At 40.0% G+C, this 21,150-nt stretch overlaps 2 protein-coding genes across 2 annotated transcripts; one reads left to right on the top strand and one right to left on the bottom strand.

Moving 5' to 3' along the window:
- Positions 1-3,681: 3,681 nt before the first annotated feature.
- baiap2l2a (BAR/IMD domain containing adaptor protein 2 like 2a) lies at positions 3,682-16,679 on the top strand (the record flags this gene model as incomplete). Its single annotated transcript, XM_083896556.1, has 13 exons — positions 3,682-3,726; positions 4,063-4,138; positions 5,434-5,520; positions 6,171-6,232; positions 6,315-6,386; positions 7,431-7,499; positions 7,698-7,826; positions 11,210-11,279; positions 11,825-12,057; positions 13,256-13,317; positions 14,208-14,418; positions 16,211-16,251; positions 16,601-16,679. 13 exons carry the CDS (start codon positions 3,682-3,684, stop codon positions 16,677-16,679), a joined length of 1,236 nt encoding a protein of 411 aa, XP_083752682.1.
- Positions 16,680-19,761: 3,082 nt separating this feature from the next.
- On the bottom strand, positions 19,762-20,829 carry pvalb6 (parvalbumin 6; the record flags this gene model as incomplete). The annotated part of the gene is made up of 4 exons (XM_083896603.1): positions 19,762-19,787; positions 20,333-20,442; positions 20,540-20,672; positions 20,769-20,829. 4 exons carry the CDS (start codon positions 20,827-20,829, stop codon positions 19,762-19,764), a joined length of 330 nt encoding a protein of 109 aa, XP_083752729.1.
- Between the last annotated feature and the right edge of the window lie 321 nt (positions 20,830-21,150).

The following is a 21,150-nucleotide window of genomic DNA, read 5'->3' as shown; positions in this document are numbered from 1 at the left end:
AGATGCAGAGGTTTACACTTTTCTCTTGTTGTTTATATTGCGGCTGGAGTACAGTTTATGCAAAGCTTACATGTAAATCCTCTCTGCAATGTCAAAAAAAATGATTTAAACCTCGAGAGTATGAGCACATACTTCTGTCAACATTCTATTTTGCAATGTTAAAATAAAACTCTAATGAGTTTCCAGTTTGGGACTCGGCCCAATCCTCCACACAAATTAATAGAAATCGGTTCACTAGTTTCAGAGTCGGCAGACGGCACTGAAATCATAACCTCCACAGTGGTAAGAGTAATGAATAAATGAGGAATATGCTCCTCAGAATATATTAAGGAGGCACAGTATTCTCTGCACCACCATGATTAAAACTGCTGATTAAAATGTTGGATACACAAGTTGCATGCCTATGACAGGGGCTGACATCTGCCTCAAAACCTCGTCACGCCGCTGTGACTCCCTGAAGCAGGAACATTTAACAGGAACCATAGATTTTGCAGCAATAATGACAGTATATTAACATCCTGTAGTTCAAAGACAAGAGGCATGGTGTATATTAGCAAGACAATAATCTGATTGAGAGGCTGAAAAGCAGATTTCCTTTAAGAGAGTATAGTGCACACTGCCCACTGGTGTCTGGAAGACAGGAGACTAATAGGCCCTCAACAGTATCTGGGATTATACACACAATATGTGCAGTGTAGTGTCAAATATACACCTAGTGTCATCGTGTGCAGTCCCTCCACGGGAAGTAAGCGATCCATGAACACGAAACATACGCACAAGCTGTAGAGGTTGACAAGAGAGGAAATGTAACAGAATGTATAATTAATAAAGAAGACACTATAAGGCCTACAATAAAGGTCTATAAATAAACATCAAAATGCCAATGTTGCAGGTAAAGGCTCAAACAGCTGGCAGGAAGGACCTGGTTAATTGAATGGACGCATCAAAATGAAGGTAACTTTACAGCCGTTCTGATAAATAAATAAGACATTAAAAAATATGTATAAAAATACATGTTGCATGTATATGATTTATTTAAAACAGGAGCAAAATTAGACCCTCAACTTGTCTACAGTGACCTCACCAAGTTTGAAGATGATCGCACAATAACTCTAGGACAATAGGAGTTGTTTTTTTTGCGTCCGTTTTTAGCCCCTCCCACTTCATAACATAAATTTTCACCAGGATTGATGCAATCACAAAAAAAACATGAGTTTTGGGGTGAGTTCAGGCTCTCAAAAATGCAATTTATTTAGGGGAAAATAACTCCTTGAGTTTTATTAGGGTCCTTGTGCTTGGACCCTAATAATGAATAACAAAACAATGGTTTACTTTAAAAGTTTAAAGACTTTGATTTTTGATTTTGACTTTGATTTTGATTGGCTATGGCAGGGTCTATATATTTCTGCTGATATCAGCATCATGTTTATGGTCATGACCTCTCAATGACTGACAATGCAAAACAATACAATATGACACATTTTATCTACCTTACGCTCAATGTCAACGACCTCCTTACAAAGGCTTTTACGGGAAAAAGCCTGTGATCCAATGACTCAGGTTGGTTTGTAAGGACGTGAACATTTTCAAAACAAAACAGAGTGCACATTTGAAAACAATCTGTGAATTGGAAAAATAATGAATAATTATTGCAGCTAATGTTTCAGTGACCTATTAACTGGAGTTTCAGCAACTGTATACTGGATATCAGACATCTTGCTGTACAGAAACTGAGTTGAAAGTCTCATATTTGCATTTTTAATCAAATAATTATCAACATAGAGATGTAATAAAAAGTTGTAGAGTTCAGGACATCTATGACAACTAGCATAGTGGAAATTTGACATTTTTGCTGTACAGTTTTTGAGAAATCCAAAAGTAAAATTTAAGATTCCTTTATGAAAAGGCAACGTGTTTATTTCCAAGTCATTGAATGTATTTGACAACTCATTCACGTACATGTATACTATTTCAAAACGTGCACTCAGACACTGTGCTCTGTTTTATTTTGAAAACCGGATGTTAATGTCCTTACAAACCAGCGGTAAAACCTTTGTAATAAGGACGTTAAAATTCAGCGTCAGGTAGTTTTTTTTCTCTTTTTTTACAACAGTCGTTATCTTACGTTGATAACACACACATGCTAATGCTAACACAAACAAATGCGTCTTAAAGTTACCTGTAAAACAGGCGTCACCAGTGTGTGTTCTGTTGTACTTGGACCTTGAAACACGGAGGATAAAATCGTATACAATCTATAAATCCATCCGTTTTGTTTTGCTCGCGAATGCACTAACGTACATTTACGAGAGAGGGAGAGAGAGTTTACCGGAACAAGGCGTGCTGCTCTCTCTCTGTGATCACTTCCTGATTCCGGTCATGTGACTCCAGTGTGTTAATCACCCATTAATAGGCCGCAGGTGAGGGCTGCACGTGTACATGATAAAATGGCATTAAATATGAAAATTAAAAAAAACACACACACACACAACAAAAAAGTTTAAATTTGAATATATTAGTATTATATCATACTGTACATATAACAATATTTACAAATAAACTAATTAATGAATGATTAATTTCAAGAAAACTGAATTTTTTCTCGCATTATTGTTGAAGTAAATTACTATTCAATTTAATTTGTAAAGTGATTTTTAACTGAAGTAAAAACGAATAAGTAAATACAATAAATATATATGTTTTACATACATATATATATATATATATATATATGTTTTACATACATATATATATGTGTGTGTGTATATAAAACATATACATGCGTAAATGTGTGTGTGTGAACAAGATCTTACTCCATAATCAAAACAACCACTTTTATTTTGAAATTCTGAAAAAAAAATATTGTTATTGCTATATCATGATGGAATATTGTGATATAATTAGAAGCTAATAGCTGAGCAGTCAATGTCCACGATGGAAGTGTTTAGTCTTTGTCATTTATTAACTAATTAAACAATGTTCTTTTGTGACAGAGGAGCAAAGTTTACTTCAGACTGCACTAAATGATCTTTCCTGTCCAGTGTGTAGTATGTGTGTGTATGTGTGTGTGTGTGTGTGTGTGTGTTATTAACAAACAGGTTTGTTGTAAGTCAGGTTTTCAGAAATCGGACATTTTTGCGTTTTTCATTTGTTAAATCGAGGTTTTCGGCGTGTGGAGGAGGTCAGTGTGACATTTACGCAGACGATGTGATGATTGCTATCTGTGTTATCTGATAGTTTTTGGGTTCATTGTGTTTTAATAAGTCCAAAGTCAACGCAAGCATCTGCTGAGATTCTTGCTTTTCAGTTTCCTGTTTCGGTACGTACAGTTTTTGCATGCATGCATCACACAGACACACAGTATAGTATACTGTACTCATATATACATATTCAGGCTACACACACTTCATTGCCACACCCACGTGCCCAGGCAGCAGGGTTTTACGGCACATGTCCGTGTGTTTTATGGTTGAGCCATGTTTAATTATTTACCCACAGTCTTTTCTCATACCACAGCGGTGTCCATTACCACCACACTGGGCTGCCTCCATCGACGACTGACTCTCTTTTGTGTGTGTGTGTGTTTTTGGAGGCTGTGGTCCATTTGTTGTTGGATGATATAAAGAGCGTCTTTTTTAGACCGTTTTCAGTGCACTATTCTGGATAGAAACATCAGCAACGATGAATGGTGACCAGCTGCACCGCTCCACTTTGGGCATTTACTCGGTGAGTATCAGAAACTGTGTGTGTGTGTGTGTTTGTGTGTGTGTGTGAGGCTGAAATTAGACAAACGTATCTGTTACCTTTGTGTATAATGTTGAGATTAACTCATTTCTGCCAAGAAAACATGATGTGAATTTATAAACTACAGTTTCAAATAGTATTTCACTCACTTGGCAACACACACGTGTGTGTGTGTGTGTGTGTGGTGAGGTGGAGCTTGTGAGTACAGAATGAATAAAAGATGAATTTTATTGATTTTAAGGTGTTAACGTTTCTCCAACTGTCAAAATCGTATGTGTTTGTTTGTTTGTTTGTTTGTTTGTGTGTGTTCCAAAACAGAACCTGACGGATGATTTCAACCCGAGCCTAAAGAAACTGGTTTCTCTGGGAGACAGCTATGTCCACGCTTTCAAGGGTAAAGAAAGAAAGAGAGAAAGAAATGTTTATTTCCATGTGAAAGTCAAACACCTTATCAGAGTTATAAACTAAACCAACAGTAATAGCAGGACACAGAATAAGGAAGCTGTCAGCCGTCTGTTTCATTACAACTCGTTCCAAAGTCCACATGCTCTGGGAATATATCCTGGTTATGAGTCTGTAACCAAGGCCTGAACAGGTCGTTGTTGTTGCCACTAATTTGTCAACAGAAAAACAACCCAGCACAACAATGATTGACAATATTAGATACTGAGCAATACAAGTCGATGCTGAATCATCAGCAAAGTATTCAGAGCACGACTGCAGACATATGTTTATGTTCCACGACCACAACACTGTGTGTGTGTGTGTGTGTGTGTGTGTGTGTGTGTGTGTGTGTGTGTGTGTGTGTGTGTGTGTGTGTGTGTGTGTGTGTGTGTGTGTGTGTGTGTGTGCAGTTACACACAATGAACAGCCTCGACGTTTTAGATTAAAACAGATGTCAAAGATTCATTTTGCAAACCAAATTTTGATTTATTTCAAAATCTTCATTTGGCTCTGAGGAGAAAAACACCCTAACGTCTGTGAAAAAAAATCAAAGATCTGAAAGTGAAAAGTCAGAATTATGACTTCAATTGCAGAATTCTGAGGAAAAAAGTCAGAATTCTGACTTTAATCCAAGAATTCTGAGGAAAAAAGTCAGAATTCTGACTTTAATCTAAGAATTCTAAGGAAAAAAGTCAGAATACTGACTTAAATCTAAGAATTCTGAGGAAAAGTGACAATTCTGACTTTAATCTAAGAATTCTGAGGGGAAAAAATGTCAGAATTCTGACTTTAATCTAATAATTCTGAGAAAAAAGTGACAATTCTGACTTTAATCTAAGAATTCTGAGTGAGAAAGGTCAGAATTCTGACTTAATCTAAGAATTCCGAGTGAGAAAAGTCAGAATTCTGAATTCTGAAAAATAAATTCAGTATTCTGACTTTAATCTAAGAAGTCAGGCTGTTATTTTTAAATGTGATAATCTTCTTCCATAGTTTCACGTCACTCCTCTGTGTTGTGTTTGCTGCTGTTTTTGAAGTAAAAAACATTTCCAAATAAAGTCGAAGAGATATCTGTGTTTAGTTTGAAGAACTTCTTTGTCATTGGACTGAATATGTGTGTGTGTGTGTGTGTGTGTGTGTGTGTGTGTGTGTGTGTGTGTGTGTGTGTGTGTGTGTGTGTGTGTGTGTGTGTGTGTGTGTGTGTGTGTGTGTGTGTGTGTGTGTGTGTGTGTGTGTGTGTTCCAGCTCTGGCTGTAACCAGTGAGGCCTACTTCAACGCTCTTGTAAAGATCGGAGAGAAGGCTTTGCACACAGAATCGTCGCGCTCCTTAGGTTTGTGCGCACAAACTCATAAGAGAATTAATTTACAATCCACGATGGAGGTGTTCAGTCTTTAATGGTTTTGTTGTCATTTATTAACTAGTAATAAGTTGTGTATCAGAGGAGCAAAGTTGACTTCAACTTGTGTGAAAGACCTCACTGAATGCAGTTGTGTATCCCACTGTCTATATATTTGTAGTTTGTTGTGTGAGTTTTGGTATCAGATGCCAGCAGGGAACATGAATAATAGATGATAACAGGCAGCGGGTTGTGCTCTGCTCACTTAACTCAGCCACTTGAAACTGATGCCCTGTCAGGTTTTAGGCGAGCGGAGTTGGAGATGTTTGTCCAACCTGGATCATTAGTCCACAGTCAGTGTAGACGCTGCTGTGATATATGTCTGTATTTGTTGATTTACTTCCACAATAGTCATCTACTCTCTTCAAATGCACAATAACAATGGAGTGATAATTAGAACGTTAATGATTATGACTTAATCACGTCTCAGCCGTATGCATTTGTATCGTTAACACTCTACTCTGAATGTTTGAAACATCATGTGACATCACGGGTTACTGAGTTTATACAGATAAACAGAGGATAATGACGTGATATTGCATAATACGCCGTTATGTAACGCACTCGTTGCACTCGTCCTTTAGGAGGTGTCCTGATCCAGATCTCGGCCAACCAAAAAAGACTCACCGCAGAGCTGGATGGATTAGTGAGTGTCACCTTCATCATTCACTATCTCACGGTGGGGGTTTTGTGAAAAAATGTTCTCACCTGTGTGTCTCTCGTTCCAGTTCCGCTGGTTCAGTGGAGAGGTTCTGGAAAAGCTGGACAACAACACACGACTGGACAAAGATTACATATCAGTGAGTGACGCGGGAGGTTTATAAGGATAAGCTAGTTAAGATAAGTTATCACTTCATGTTTATATGTGCGATATCACAGGGCATCATGGGTATAATCATAAAATATCAATATTAAAGGGGACATATTATGCTTTTTAAAATAACTGTAATAGGTATGTTAATAACGATGAGTCGGCAAAGTGTGAAAAAAGATGACTCATTCATGTTTTTTGTGGTCCTCCTCAGTCTAAGTACAGGAGATAAAACACACGATGTTGACTTCCGTACCCTAAAAAATGCAAGAGTGCAAGTGAGGGCAATAGTATCCAGAAGAGCGGAAGTCCGCAGAGTTTTATTTTTGTCTCCACAGTGCAGCACAGAGTTCTACACAAACTTCCAGCTTCAGAAGATTTACGTGTCCAGTGGACACATTTTATATATGAAGGCAATGTTGCAGCTACAGTCGGCAAATGATGGCTTTTCCAGATGCTAACTGCTATTAGCTGCAAAGAATATGGCTAAAAACGGTCACTAAATTCAAAATACCGAGGTCTTTTAGGTTTCGTCTTCTGACGTAACTGGCAACCCATGGTTACTCGGCAGATGAGACTCTACTGACTGCAATGATTGGTAGATGGCGGTAGGTGGCGCCACAAACCAAAACATGATTTCAAAACATAAACATGATTTGCAGTCTGCAAAATATTTTTTTTAATGCAAATATTTTGTCTGTACTGTTGTTGTTGGTGAGTTCAGTTTGTTATATGAACATTATTCATGAGTCTCTGTGACATATTAGGAGGATTTTATGGCCAGTTGATTTACCTTTAAAGAGACAGACGCTCAAAACTGAGGGTTCTGAACAGGGCTGTTTTGTCAGGGTGATTGACCTGCTATGATGCTTCATCCTTAAGGTATTTTGACCAAAGCATGTCACAGACATGTTCATTAGGACACCAGGGAACTAGATATATCCTGTAGAAAATAGGGTATAATATGTCTCCTTATAATATGCATAATATAGTAATATGACACCACCTTAACTCACATTGGATTGTGACACAGGACAGCAGACATCACTATGAGATGGAAGTCCACAATCTGGAGCGATATCCAAGGAGAGGAAGCAACCAGGTCAGTGTTTTTTTTTTTTTTTTACATTTAAATGAACATTTAAGCATTTAGCAAAGAGACAGAGGGTAAGAGTGCAAAGGTGGATCCAAGTGCAGAGGGTAAAGGTCAGGGCTATAGGACAGAAGATGCTCTTGGAAGAGCTGGGTCTTCAAGAGCTTCTTGACAATGTACAGTATGTGTGCGTCCCTGTGTCCTCAGGACAGCGAGTGTGTGCAGTTCCTCAGGGAGAGCCACGCAGCAGCTCTGAACGAGGAGGAGAGAAGATACCGCTTCCTGGCCGAGAAACACTGTGGACTGATGCAGACCCTCGCTGACCTCATGAATAAGGTAGAATCCAGTTTTATACAGTTGGGTTACTCTTGCTGCTCCTCACTCCCACCTCTGTACAGTGCTCCCCAAGCGATCCACACACGCCAGTAGCTGCAATTCATCATGGCTGGATGATCACATTAACGTGTGACCCGGGCCTCGGCGCGTTTCAACTTTAGTAGGAAACGAACTCTCTCCTGACGTGCAAACATTTAATCGAGAGACGATAATTTATACGCAATAAAGCCAGGGACTGTCAGCCCGAAAACCAAATCCACCGAGATCTTCACGTAGCTGTGAAACGCACTCGTCTCCACTTTCATCTTCACTCACCCAGGCTTTCTGAGGGGTGAAGCCTTGTTATAGTTTTCATTACAAGGCTGTCATGAAGCCTTACTCTGCCACTAATTCAACACTGCACTAATTCGCCCTAAGCACTCTGCTGTCTCTTATAAGACACTTTGCATATTCTCTCATATGTGTGTGTGTGTGTGTGTGTTTTCTCCATGTTCTTCGGTTTCCTCCTTAAAACCCTTTCTTCAGGAAAGGGGTTTAAAAGGGTTCTCTATCAAAATGGTTCTTACTGGAACCATTAGTGTTACCAAGAACCCTTTTAAAACCCTTTCTTCGGGAAAGGGTTTTTCAGAAGCAAATGGTTCCAGGTAGAACCTCAGCCCTTGTAGAAGGACCCCTTTGGAACCCTTATTTCAAGGAGTGTAGTGTTTGTTTGTTTAAAGCAGGGGTTCTCAAAGCTTTGATACCTGAAGGCCAATTTAGGAACCCAACATTGGACTGAGGGCAGCCAAAGGAAAAAAAACCAAGAAAAAAACCCAGAAAGAAATCCCATTTGTAATAATTTTAATGACCAGATTTCAGTTCTACAGTTTACACTGGTCTGTATCCAGTAATGTCCAATAAACATTTAACAAGTAGTAGCTTGTTTAGTAGCTCCTGGAATAAAACTATCAACTGTAATTCATTGCGGGCCGCCAGGAATGTTTCTGTGGGCTGCCATTGGCCCCCGGCCCGCACTTTGAGAACCAATGGTTTAAACCATATTATATAGTCGTACTGTAGGCATCTGGTTAGAGTAACCAGTGAAGCTTTACTTTAAAATCAGTCAAAGCTAGACAACAATGTAAATACAAAGAAAAAAAAATGTAAATACACAAGCGCAATGAAAAAAGAAAACGGTGGATAAACTCCAAAAAAAACAAATTACTTCAGTTGGTAACATTTGACCTTAATTTGAAGATGACTTGCTTAATTTTGTTTGAAATTAATTAATTAGGTGTAATTTAGTTGCCATTCCTAGTAATATTTTGTATACGTCTGTCAAGTATTTTTTACTTTTTTCAGTATCATAAAAATACTGAGTTTGAATAGTAAAATCATGCAGTAATGAAGTCTGATATAGTTCCAAAATAATAAACGTCCTCCTCCACAGTAAAACAAAAGTGTCTGGAAGCCAAAAAAAATAACAATAAAACATTATGATCTCAACATCAATATTAAGTATTGTGACATTTAGTAGAACAAATACAATAAAGTTTCAACTTCTTTCCTAAATTGTTGTAGATTTTATCACCAACTGCACCTGTCATTTAACTAATGAAAGGAAAAGAAGATTGTTTATTATGTGAATAACTACTACACAACATTTTGACAAAATTAGTTGAGTATTAATACAAGTTGCTGAGTCAGTTACCACTTACTTACTGTAGTGTGTGTGTGTGTGTGTGTGTGTGTGTGTGTGTGTGTGTGTGTGTGTGTGTGTGTGTGTGTGTGTGTGTGTCAGCTGGGTGGATCCCTCCAGCAGAACGCAGATGATTGGGCTGAGGAGGTCGGAGCCACCAGACAACTGGAAGACAGACGTCCCTCTGCTGTGGACAGCACTGTGAGTCCATTGTTAGTGAATGCTGCTGCTGGAGATTGTATCTGAATCTTTTATCATGTGTGGAATTGAAAAACAGAATTTCAGCCAAATATAATGGATTTTTTTTTTTAAACTGAATGAATATAGATGCCTGTATGTGAATATATATTTATAAGCAATATTTTAGATAAGAAAAAGTTTTGGTAATGGGACTGAATGTTATCTGCAGCACAAACCACTGCGTATCTGTTACGAGGGCGCCCTCTGGTGGAATAGTCTAATGCCATGACGTCCAATAGGGATTAACATCAAGGATGATACACATTTTGTCACTGTTCAAGTCAACAAAGGCAGTCTCCTGTGTTCCTCACTGCAAAGTGACACCACCACGATGAAGATTATACACCCTGCAGTGATGACAGTCAGCGGATTAACACGGATTCTGTGTTTGTTTTGGTTTGATGTGGGATTTATCCTCGTCTGTGTAACAGAGGGGAGTCGGTGAGTCACTGTGAGCAGACACATTCACTGTCCTCACAGGAGCGTATGTCCGACACGTCCAACACCGAGACGTTCAAATCCTCGCGTTAATTAACTTAAACAAAAATCGCCTGAAGCAGCTTAAAGAATGTCAAATCGTACAGGTTACAGTGATCACACGCCTTAATTGCTTTATTCATCACTTTCAAAACTCGAAAACGAGTTAAAGAACAACGACCGGAGAATCCAAATGAATCTGACCTCTGAAAATGAACAGACATTAAAATACAAATTCCACAAAGTCCAACCCACAGCTCCACTGTGTTTGGTGATGACTGCAGTATTCCATGCATGCAGAGGCGATTCTAGAGTCTGTAGGGGCCCTAAGTAAAAATTCCCAGGGGGCCCTTCCAACCAGTGTTCATCACCATTGTTACAAATAATCTGACACCAAATGAAAAATATGAGCTCAAAAATTTATTTTTTTTCAAGATGAATGAAATAACATGGAAAAACCTTAAATGTAAAGAACAAAAAAATACTGTAAATAGCTTTTAAAAAACTACATAAACTTAGTTAAAAAATACATTACACTGTAAAGAACCCACATTATAAAACAATATAAATATATAGAACAATAAAATACTGTAAATAACTGAAAAAAAAACATATATAAACTGAGTAAAAAAGATATGCATTACACTGTAAATAATCCTCTTCATTTTCCAACTTGCAGAACGATAACTTCACACAGGTTAAAGTGAGGTGGGGCCTCTTTAGGGAGGTTTCCTACTGAGATGTCATTGCAAATCGCCCATTGTTGTTTAAGGGGGACGGGGAGGCGGCTGGTCACTGCACATTTCAGTAAAAACAGCCCTCAGGCTCCGAGTGTCGGGGGGGGGGGTCCTATCGGCTCGGGGTCCCCAAGCAGTTGCCTGCCTTGCCTGTTCACAAGCTGCGCCTCTGCATGCGTGACCTTTGACATTACAGCTGCGCTTATTGCCGTGCAGTTATGACGAGTTGTGCATTGTTGTTTTTTTTATAGGCGTCGATGAGGAGCGAGGACATCAGACAGATCAGAGAGGAGCTGCCGCTCGGTAAAATCCCATCGAGGGGTGAGTGAGTGAGTGAGTGAGTGAGTGAGTGAGTGGTTGATTTAAATGGACACAGATATAATGTTCAGTTTTCAGAAAGAGAGAGAGGTCCTTTGTTTTTTCTTTCCTCACACGAAAATTGTTCATTTTCTCTGTCTGAAAGTTGTCTCCGTTATCTTCATTTCGGCGTGTAAATCATTGGCAGCAGCAGCAGCACACACTGCCTCCGTCTGAACATTGCTTTCACTCTCGCAGCCGTTTTATCGCTTTCTGAGCCTTTTATCTGTCCCACTCTCTCGCTCTTCATATTTTATGCTTCGTGCACTTTCATGCCTCCTCTTCGCTGATTATTAAGCTGCCTTTACCTGCAGTTAAAAGAGACACAGAGTGATCATCTATCTGGGAAATAAACTTCTTAGATGATGATTCAATGACCTGCAAAAACAATTAGGCCTGTTCGAAAAGATATTCTAAATAATAACCGTTTTAACTGAGATCTTTTTTTCCTCCACTTGACTCGTACACCTCTGAAGCTACTGCAAACATTTCATACTTCCTCCCTGCAGCTCCGTCTCCCCAGGGAAGCATTTCTCGCGCTACAGGAGAGTCAATGGGAGGAGGAGGAGGAGGAGGAGGAGGTGGTGCTGGAGGAAGATCGACCAGGGCCCTGGTTGCCCATCAGCCTGCTGCCTCCAACCCCACCTTACTGCCCTTCTCCAAAGGAGAGATGATCACCGTGCTGGTGCAACAGCCCAGGAATGGCTGGATGTTCGGACGTGCCGAGAGCAGCCCACGGTCAGTGTGTGTGTGTGTGTGTGTGTGTGTGTGTGTGTGTGTGTGTGTGTGTGTGTGTGTGTGTGCGTGTGTGTGTGTGTATGTATTTGGGGGGGTCTTGATTTTGTGAAGTGTTTGAGGAACAATGTTCTCTCCGTCTCTGCTGCACTGCTGCTGGAGCTATGTTCAAAAATCCTTAGATTGATCCTCAGTGAAGTGCATCATTTTGCCAAAGACCAAACAAACTTTCTCTCTTGCAGTGGAAACATCAAAAGGAAAAGAAAGCAGTCTGTTAACCTGCACCACAGCAGCAAAAACACAAATATTTCTGCGTTTTTAATCGAGATCCATTTTCCCCTGAAAAACTGATGAAAATCGACTGAAATCTACCAACTATCTATCACCATTTAAGTGTATTAGAGTCTTAATCATTCACGTCAACGCTGTCGTATGTGCCGTTTAAATATTAAATTAACCCTTTAACACCTAAGCCTCAAAATGTCCGTCTGGACACCTTTCTTTTTTGTTTATTTGAAACCATAAAAAGGCCAGAAAATGTTCTGTAACTAAATGCATTTGACGATTTTTCCGGAATAACTTCCAATAGCTGGTAGTTGTTGACAGTTAACAGCATGTTAAAATAGTGTATTAACAGTTTTATTGAGAGAAAACACTGCAGTTGTACACCAACACCAGGTTTTGCGTTTTAAATTTGGAATTTGAACAATACAACACATGTAATTTGACATGTGTTTGAGTCTTGAGCCCAAAAATGGAAACAAAAAGTTTTTCCAACTATTTCCTCTCTGGCGTCAAAGATGCTGATTGAAATCACCGTAATAACCACACTGTTGTTTCCGAATTTTTCGATAGCACAAATCGCCGCGTAATTACAGTTCTGCGATACACTTGATGTTAAAGGGTTAATTAAAGTCCTTTACAACACTGACTAAGTTTATTCGCTCCACATAACTCTCTCTCTCTCTTTGTGTTTTGCATCACGACTGATGGGAGGTCTTTAGGTCAAGGAATTCACCTCGGTTATCTGAAACACGAGCGAGGCAGTGAGATACTGAGACAAATGTTGAAAAGGGAACGGCTAAAATATGGATCTTTAGGGTTGTTGTTGTTGTTGTTTCAGAGAGCTCTGCAGGCTCATCTCAGGTGGGAGTTACATACTGGGGCTTTAACTCACTCATGTCCTCTCTCCCATTTCCAGACAGGGATGGTTCCCAGCCTCATACGTGGAAGCGGTGGACGACGCTCCAAAGTCAATCGGCTCCAGGTGAACATGCAATAACATTTCACTTTTACTACTATAAGCACAACATGACACTTATTTCTATTAAGTATACGTCGAGTATTTACGTGTAAGATAAAGTTCTCATTAGGTTGCACGTTAGGTCCTCGCCATCCATATGACGACATAAATAATGCATCCGTTCCTTCTTTACTTGCAGCCGTTAAGCATGAAGGAGGTTATAAAGCACAGACTTTAACCCACTGCACAGTATTTTCCTATCAAACCTGATATAGCAAATTATTTAGCAGCCGCTCCAGGCTATCTCTATTAAGTTAAAAAAAAAAGTCTGGAATAATAGAGTGAATTGAAGTGTTTAGGATTTTTTGGGTGACCCATCGCTGTGAGGAAAAACAACTTTTCAACTCAAACTTTCGCTCACTGTGCCGACAGCTGACAAGGTCAAAGTTTTATAATATAAATAAGAGAATAATGAAAGCATATCAGGAAGAGAGAGAAACAAACAAACACATATATGCTCTCACTAATTGTACCCTAATTCTTTTACTTTTAAATGTGCATTATGTAATAAATCTAAAGCAACTGGCCATAAAATCCTCTTAATATGTCACAGAGACTCAGGAATAATGTTCATATAACAAACTGAACTCACCAACAACAACAGTACAGACAAAATATTTGCATTAAAAAAAAGATTTTGCAGACTGCAAATCATGTTTATGTTTTGAAATGATGTTTTGGCATGTGGCGCCACCTACCGCCGTCTACCAATCATTGCAGTCAGTAGAGTCTCAGCTGCCGAGCAACCACGGGTTGCCAGTTACGTCAGAAAACGAAACCTTAAAGACCTCGGTATTTTGAATTTGAATGTAGTAACTGTTTTAGGCCACATTCTTACATATGGCACCTTTAAGTTTCAGCAGCCCTGTACTCAGAGCCACCAGCAGCCGCAGCAGCAGCACCAGCAGCAGCTTGGCCCCAGCTGCACCGCCTCCTCCTCCACCACCGATACCGTCGTCATCATCGTCACCATCACTATCATCACTGTCTTCATATAACAACTCTGGAAGGCAACCAGTCACGCCCACTCCTGACAGAAGGGCTGAGTCCAACTCAGAAACCAAGGTATGACGATCAGTCAGTCAGTCAGTCTGTCTGACTGTAATCACTTAAAACAGCTTTGTTTACAGGTGAAAATCAACAGATATGTGTATCGAGCCATTTTGTAATTTTTAATCCAGGTCCAAATCTGACAGTGTAGAGTAAAGATATTAGAATTACGCAAACTCACTAACGCTTCATCCTCCACATGAGCGTCACAGGAGGTCGCTGGTGCAAATCCCAGCTGATATAGAGTGTAAGGCGCGTGGTGCAGGTCGCCGGTCCATCACAGGGGACACACAGAGACAAACAACCACTCCACTCACACCTACAGTACGGTCAATTTAGAATGTCCAAATCTCCATATCTGCATGTTTTCGGACTGTGTGAATTAGAAAGGTCCTTGTTTCCGAAAGGTTACCGAACCCAGGTCTTCTTGCTGCAAAGGCAAGAGTTCTAATTACACAAACTATGTAAAGAAAATAATTAAAAAATGTGTATCTACTGCCTTTCTGGCCAAAAAAATGGTTATTGCATTAAAAACGTGGCCAGCGTACCCTGTTCTATCATCACTAACCACACACTCAATAAAGCTCCTTCAGTTACTAGTTATAGTTATGCGTCTATGGAAAAGCACAGGTGTAAATAGTCAAATGAATAATGGTTTTGTTCTCACGTAATATCATCAGTAACAGCTGTGTTCTTTTGTTTGTTATCAATAATGACCCCACACTACATTAGTACTACTTCTTTGGCAGAAGGCTGCAGAGGAAGTCTACTTAGAAATGCATTGAGAGTATTAGACACTTTATGTTTTCTGCACTGAGGATTGAGAAACGACAGCAGGGATTCTCTCAGTGCACACGTGATGGTGTTTGCCCATCCCGTCCAGCAGGGGCAGTGTGGCAGGGTCCTGTTCTCAACGTCACCACATCCATCTTTCTGGTGGATGCAGGGCGGAAGCTCCAGTTGCTGATGGTGTAGGGGCAAGAACATTGTGTGTGTGCATGAGCGTGTGTGTATGTGTGTGCTCTTCTTTTTTGAGTGCTGTGTTTTCTAATGGACTAAAGTGGACTTTTTTTTTAAACATATATATATATATATTTTTTTTTTACAACCAATGGCAATAAATATCCTTCAGATCCTTTGTTCAAATGACTAAATGAGACAAAAACACAACCGTGCTCATGATCCTACACACTGATTCCTGACTTCAACAGTTTTTGTCATAATCGTGGTCACTATTTTCTAATATCTCCACAGACCATAATATGAATTGATAATGAAAATCTTAGTTGCAGCCTCAACCCTCAAACACACCTAGACACATTTTTGTGTTTTTGGGTTTGCACTTCTAGCATATCTTATAATTTTCATGCTTCATATTGTTAAAGTATGCCAGGTTCTGCATTTTTGAGTGTTCTCAATTTTTCTCATGTATTTATTATTTATAAAAACTCGCACTAACACACCTACGCACAAAAATGTGCTCATTGAAACCCATTCAAATCACTATTTGTGATGCACCAGAACAAAAACATGGCAATTTAAGGGTTAATTGAGTAATGAAAAATTATACACATTTTGGTGCTTTCAGGTGTGTTAATGTAAGGTTTAATTAAATATTCTATAGAGTGTGTACTTCTTCTTTGTGTGATTTCTGTTGCTTCTCTTTTGAAAAAAACTAACAAAAACAGCAGTGAAGCAGAGGTCAGAGGTCGAGGGGCTGGAGTTGGCCAAGCCCCCCAAGTGCATGTGTCTCGATATCTAACGCTTTATTCTGGCTCTGACTCACGTTTGCCTTCTCTTCCAGCCGAGATCACAGCCGCACGGATCACAGCCTGAGCTCTTTCCAAGGTGAGAAGAAGCACACGCTGGCTGTTAGATGATGAAATGAAGGCCACTCGTCTTCCCAGAGAAGCTAATGATATTTTTCAGCTACGTTATGATACCCATTACATTAGAAAGAGAGAGAGAGAGAGAAAAAAACAGACAGGTTTCCATCAGAGTTTGAAGTGCAGTTCAGACCTGAAACCATTATGGTCGTCTGGGAACCTTTGCTGTCATTCCCACTTCAGGTGAACAGTTTGCCTGATGATGTTTGTGCAGCTTGAAAAGCAGCGCTCATTTCTCCTCTCATAACCTCTACATCACCGCGGGCCAAAGCATTTTCTGATTATTGTTTTTGTTTTTCTTTGCTTTAAAGGGGGACAAACCCATTCGCGACAGTTAAACTCAAGCCCACGCACACCAACGACAGATCAGCGCCACATGTACGCCGATGACGTCATGATCTCCACACCACGTGACCTGTGAAGTATACGTGGTGGAAAAAAAAGCTCGATTACATGGAATACAGTAGAAAGAAGGCAGAGGAGTTTATTTGTGTAAGGATTTTTAGTAATTTATTCTTTAGGTCTTGATAAACCGACAATAAACGACGCTGAAGAGATGAGATTTTAGCCATTTTTGGTAATAAATGATTCAAACATTATATGTACAGCTATTAGGATCATAGTGGACACGTTCTTGATGATGTAGAACATTACACACATACAGTATATCTGTATCTGTTGCTGTATCTAATAATGTGATGTAAGGTAGCTTTAATGAGCTTTTCCACATTTTATATTTTTTTTATTGACATTGAATTGCTTCTATCTGTGAATGAAGATGACTGATAAATGTATATTATAAAGTAATGATACTTTAAACTGGTAGATAATGTCATATCTTGTAAAAAAACAAAAAACATATGTCTTCAAGTTCATACTGTACAATGATAAGCCTTTAAATTCTCAACGCTTAAGTGTTTCTCTATTTATCGAGTACCAGTTCATGTATTAGTTTTAAATAATTTAATTAAATAAAATAGTTCACTGCAGCACCTTTTCTCATTGAAGCCCCGCCAGATTTCCATATCTGCCTGTATAAACCACTGAGGGAGAAAATTTAATAATGCCCTTTAAATGTGTGTCACATGACTAACTATCGTTCCATGTTTATTAAAATGACGTTTTATAACATTCCGACTTTTCCCTTTGTCGCACGTTAACGAGGACGCCGCCATCCCATAATTCCCGTCACTCACACCTGCTCCAACAGTCTGCTGGGACACTTCTGTTCTCTCTGTGTAATTGATCGCCCTGAAGCTTCACATGAATGTGTGTTGATTTGCTCTGGCGGTCAAATGGCCCACTAAAGAACATCAGGAGTCCCATGTTGCCGGTTTGCCTTCTCTGCTGGGGATAACTTAACCCAAATTGAACCTCTGTGTGAATCCAATTCCGCTGAAGGCTCGACAGCGTAATTCTGTTAAAAAGTGTAATATATGGAATAATATGACCTCCTCTCGCTCCTTATTCCCCCTCCTTCAGTGGAGTTAGATTTACGACTGCAAAGTAAACGGTGACAGGAAGAGAGGCTCCTCTGTGACCTAGCTACAGCTTCAAAACGAAAGTGGGGAATCATTAGGACAAAAGCTCTTAATTTTAAGATATGATTCATTTGGGAAGGAAGGAAGGAAGGAAGGAAGGAAGGAAGGAAGGAAGGAAGGAAGGAAGGAAAGAGAATCATATAGAGCTTCACAAGTCACATGACTTGGTCACTATGAACCGCCATGTTGGCAGCCCGAACGCGATTTGTCACCGAGCTCGCTCTACGACGCCCATCGCCTACATTTTGTGACGCGATGGGCGCGCTAGGGGACTGTATCTATGTTCCCCGCTTTGTATGTGACCGGTGAACATAGGACCCTTTCTCTAAAAAAGGGTTCTATGTTCCCCGCTGTTCACCCAAAAGGACCCAGGGAACATAGGACCCTACCCCTTATATAACCCTTACCCTAACCCTAACCCTAACCCTAACCCTTACCCTACCCCATAGCTTCGGGAGCTCGTCGTACCAAAGTAACAACGGAAGCGGCTCTCATCCGTACGGAGCTCCCGAAGTTCCATATGGTGCTGTTATGATAGCGGGCGCTAGCTAGCTGTTGTGTTGCTGTTGTGATAGCTGGCACTAGCTGACGCAAGGTGGTTTCTTCTCTGCAGACGTTTCCACAAGAGATAAAGTGATTGGCTATCGCATTGTCCCGGGCAGCAAGATTTTGTAAAGTTTTGTATATTTGTCGCGCGATAAATTAGCGTTGCGTCCAATGTACATTAGATGCGGCAACAATAAACGGGACAGAGTTCACTAAGCATTTTAAATCCACTGAAATCAACCGATATATTTTGCTAAACTTGACATACTATATCTGATCCTTATAATGCTCCCCGACGTGCTGCACAAGCTTTACGAGTTTGAAAACAGCCCAGGAGCAGGACATTATTCCAGCGCTGCGGTGTATCCTGACACCTTCGACTTCCAGATTAACTTCCCCTTCATGTTACTGCAGAGAGTCACTGAAAGTTTACAAGAGCCCGGAGGGAAACAAATGGACGCAATCTGGCTTTGTGACAAACGTTCAAAGTGTAGTCTCGCAGGCTAAAGATAATGTGGTGCAGACTTGAACGTCACTTAGACCGTTAGTCCATTATTTACAGAGAGTTAACGATGAAATCCATAGCTTGTTAGCTCCCATCCACTATTTGCGCTATGTTTCGTAGCAGTGATTCACATCAGTCGCTCTGGATCTGACTGTTCTGACGTATAATTCAGCTACCAGAGCTCTATTGAAGGAAGAAATCACAAGAGTCAGAGTGTCAGTGTTCTTGAGGCTTTGTTTTATTTTTGTTTTACTATATTCTTTCACAGCTTGACCTCTTTCTTCTTTTGGTATGTTTTACAACAGTTCATTACCAGAGAGGAGGATGGACACGAATGAATGAGTTAGAGATGTGTGGATAAAGGGGAGCGATGATACCGAGCGAAGCAAATACAGGACGGGCAGAGAGAAGAGAAAAACTGAAAATAAGGGGAAAAGAAAGAGGGCGAGGGGGAAGGAAAGAAAGAAAAATAAGATAAGGAAGATGACGTTAGAAACACAGAAGGGGATGAGGCTCTCTCTCTCTATTCATTATTCTGTTTTCTTTTCTACTTTATGCTTTAAAATATGACGTATTATTCCTGCAGGCAATTTTTTTTTTCTACATCTTAACACAAACAAGAATAGTTTGTATAAAAAGGATAAAATAAAGAGCATGAATAGAGATGATAGGGTATTTGAGGAGTGGACGGTGTGGGTATAGAAGGCAGGGGCACACAGCGCTGTGTGTGTGTGTAGCATGGAGCAGCTGCAGTCTAAGTGGGCTAGGAGTTAAGTACGGGTGAGGTGTTGGTGCTCGGGGAGGGGGTCAGAGGGGGAGTCATTGGGTGAGGGGATGCAGCGGTGGATAAGAGGACAGGTCGGTCACACGAGGTGACGAGTTATTCTTTCACCATGGCTGCAAATTCTGCAAGAGAAGAAGAAGAAAACAGGAAGAAGAGTAGAATGTTTTTTTCATTCAGTCCTTAAGTTACTTTGGGTTTAATGAATCATTAATATATAGTGAATAAGTGTGAATCAGTCTTATAACTCGGCACAAATCTGCTTGTTGTGCTCATGTATGAACTGATAATAACTCTGGGTACAGGATGCACCATTTATCATGTTTAACCTAATTTACACACTCGCTAATTCCACTCCTGATAAATGACCTGGGATACAAGGTTTGTATAAAGTCACACATTTGTCTCTGCCCCCAACTATTAATATACGGTCTGTTAATATGGCTGCAAACAATGCATTGCCTTTGTATCCGTCTACTGCACTTTACTGATATAATTAGGGTGAACCTTGTGGTTATGTGGTTCAATTTGTACAGAGGAGAATAACATCAATTGAACAGTGATGCCATTTAATGCCTAAAAATAAATTTTTTGCTTACTCTGATGAATTGATCCTAACTGAACCTTAGAATAAGACTTTATTGTCATTTTGACGTTTCTTTTTTTTTACCTTCGACTCCAATCTTGCCATCTCCGTCCTTGTCGGCTGCTTTTAAAAATGCTTTGGTTTCTTTGTCTGTCAGGTCCCTGCCATCTTTGGCAAAACCCTTCAGGACGAATCTGAAAAAGCAAAAAAAGAAAGGTGAGTGAGTGAGTGAATGTCGCTGTCGAATGCTTTGTGTGCGGCGAGATGTGTGCTTGTCGACGTTCATCTCACTTCAGCTCCTCCTCCTCTATGAAGCCGCTGTTGTCAGCGTCTAGCACCATGAAGATCTTCTTCACGTCGTCAAAGGGCCTAGTCTTCAGACCGACAATCTCAAAAAACTTCTTATGGTCGAAGGAGTCCGCAGCTATACACACAAACACAAACAATTCTTTGTTGAGATTTGCCCAAGGAACACATACTACCAAACCAGGTGTTGGATTTGTATGATTTTTCGACTCACCTTTGAATGCATCTACAGCCTTCTTGATGTCATCAGTATTGAGGATGCTGTTCATGGCCATCTTAGCTGTGAAAGAGAAACACATGGAGAAGGAGGCAGAGAGAGGACGAGAGGAACAGAGAGAGGACGAGATTAAAAACCAAACTTTCAAGACTTCCTCGTATTTTACCGGTGGTCACTGGCTTGAAATGGAGCAGACAACCAGAACATGTAGAATACAAAGAAATGTCAATATCAGCAGAGTTTCAGAGACGGAGAATAGGGATTCAAATGAAAACTATTTCGTAATTATATTATTGATTATTGAGACGATTAGATGTTAGGTAGGATAATAACTGGCTCCTCAAACACATCTGAGACCGTACTCCACTTCTTTCAACAT

The sequence above is a fragment of the Microchirus variegatus genome (assembly GCF_963457635.1).
Source record: "Microchirus variegatus genome assembly, chromosome: 10".
Taxonomy (NCBI): domain Eukaryota; kingdom Metazoa; phylum Chordata; class Actinopteri; order Pleuronectiformes; family Soleidae; genus Microchirus; species Microchirus variegatus.
Note: the sequence above shows the minus strand (reverse complement) of the source record. Positions and strands in the feature narration are given on the sequence as shown.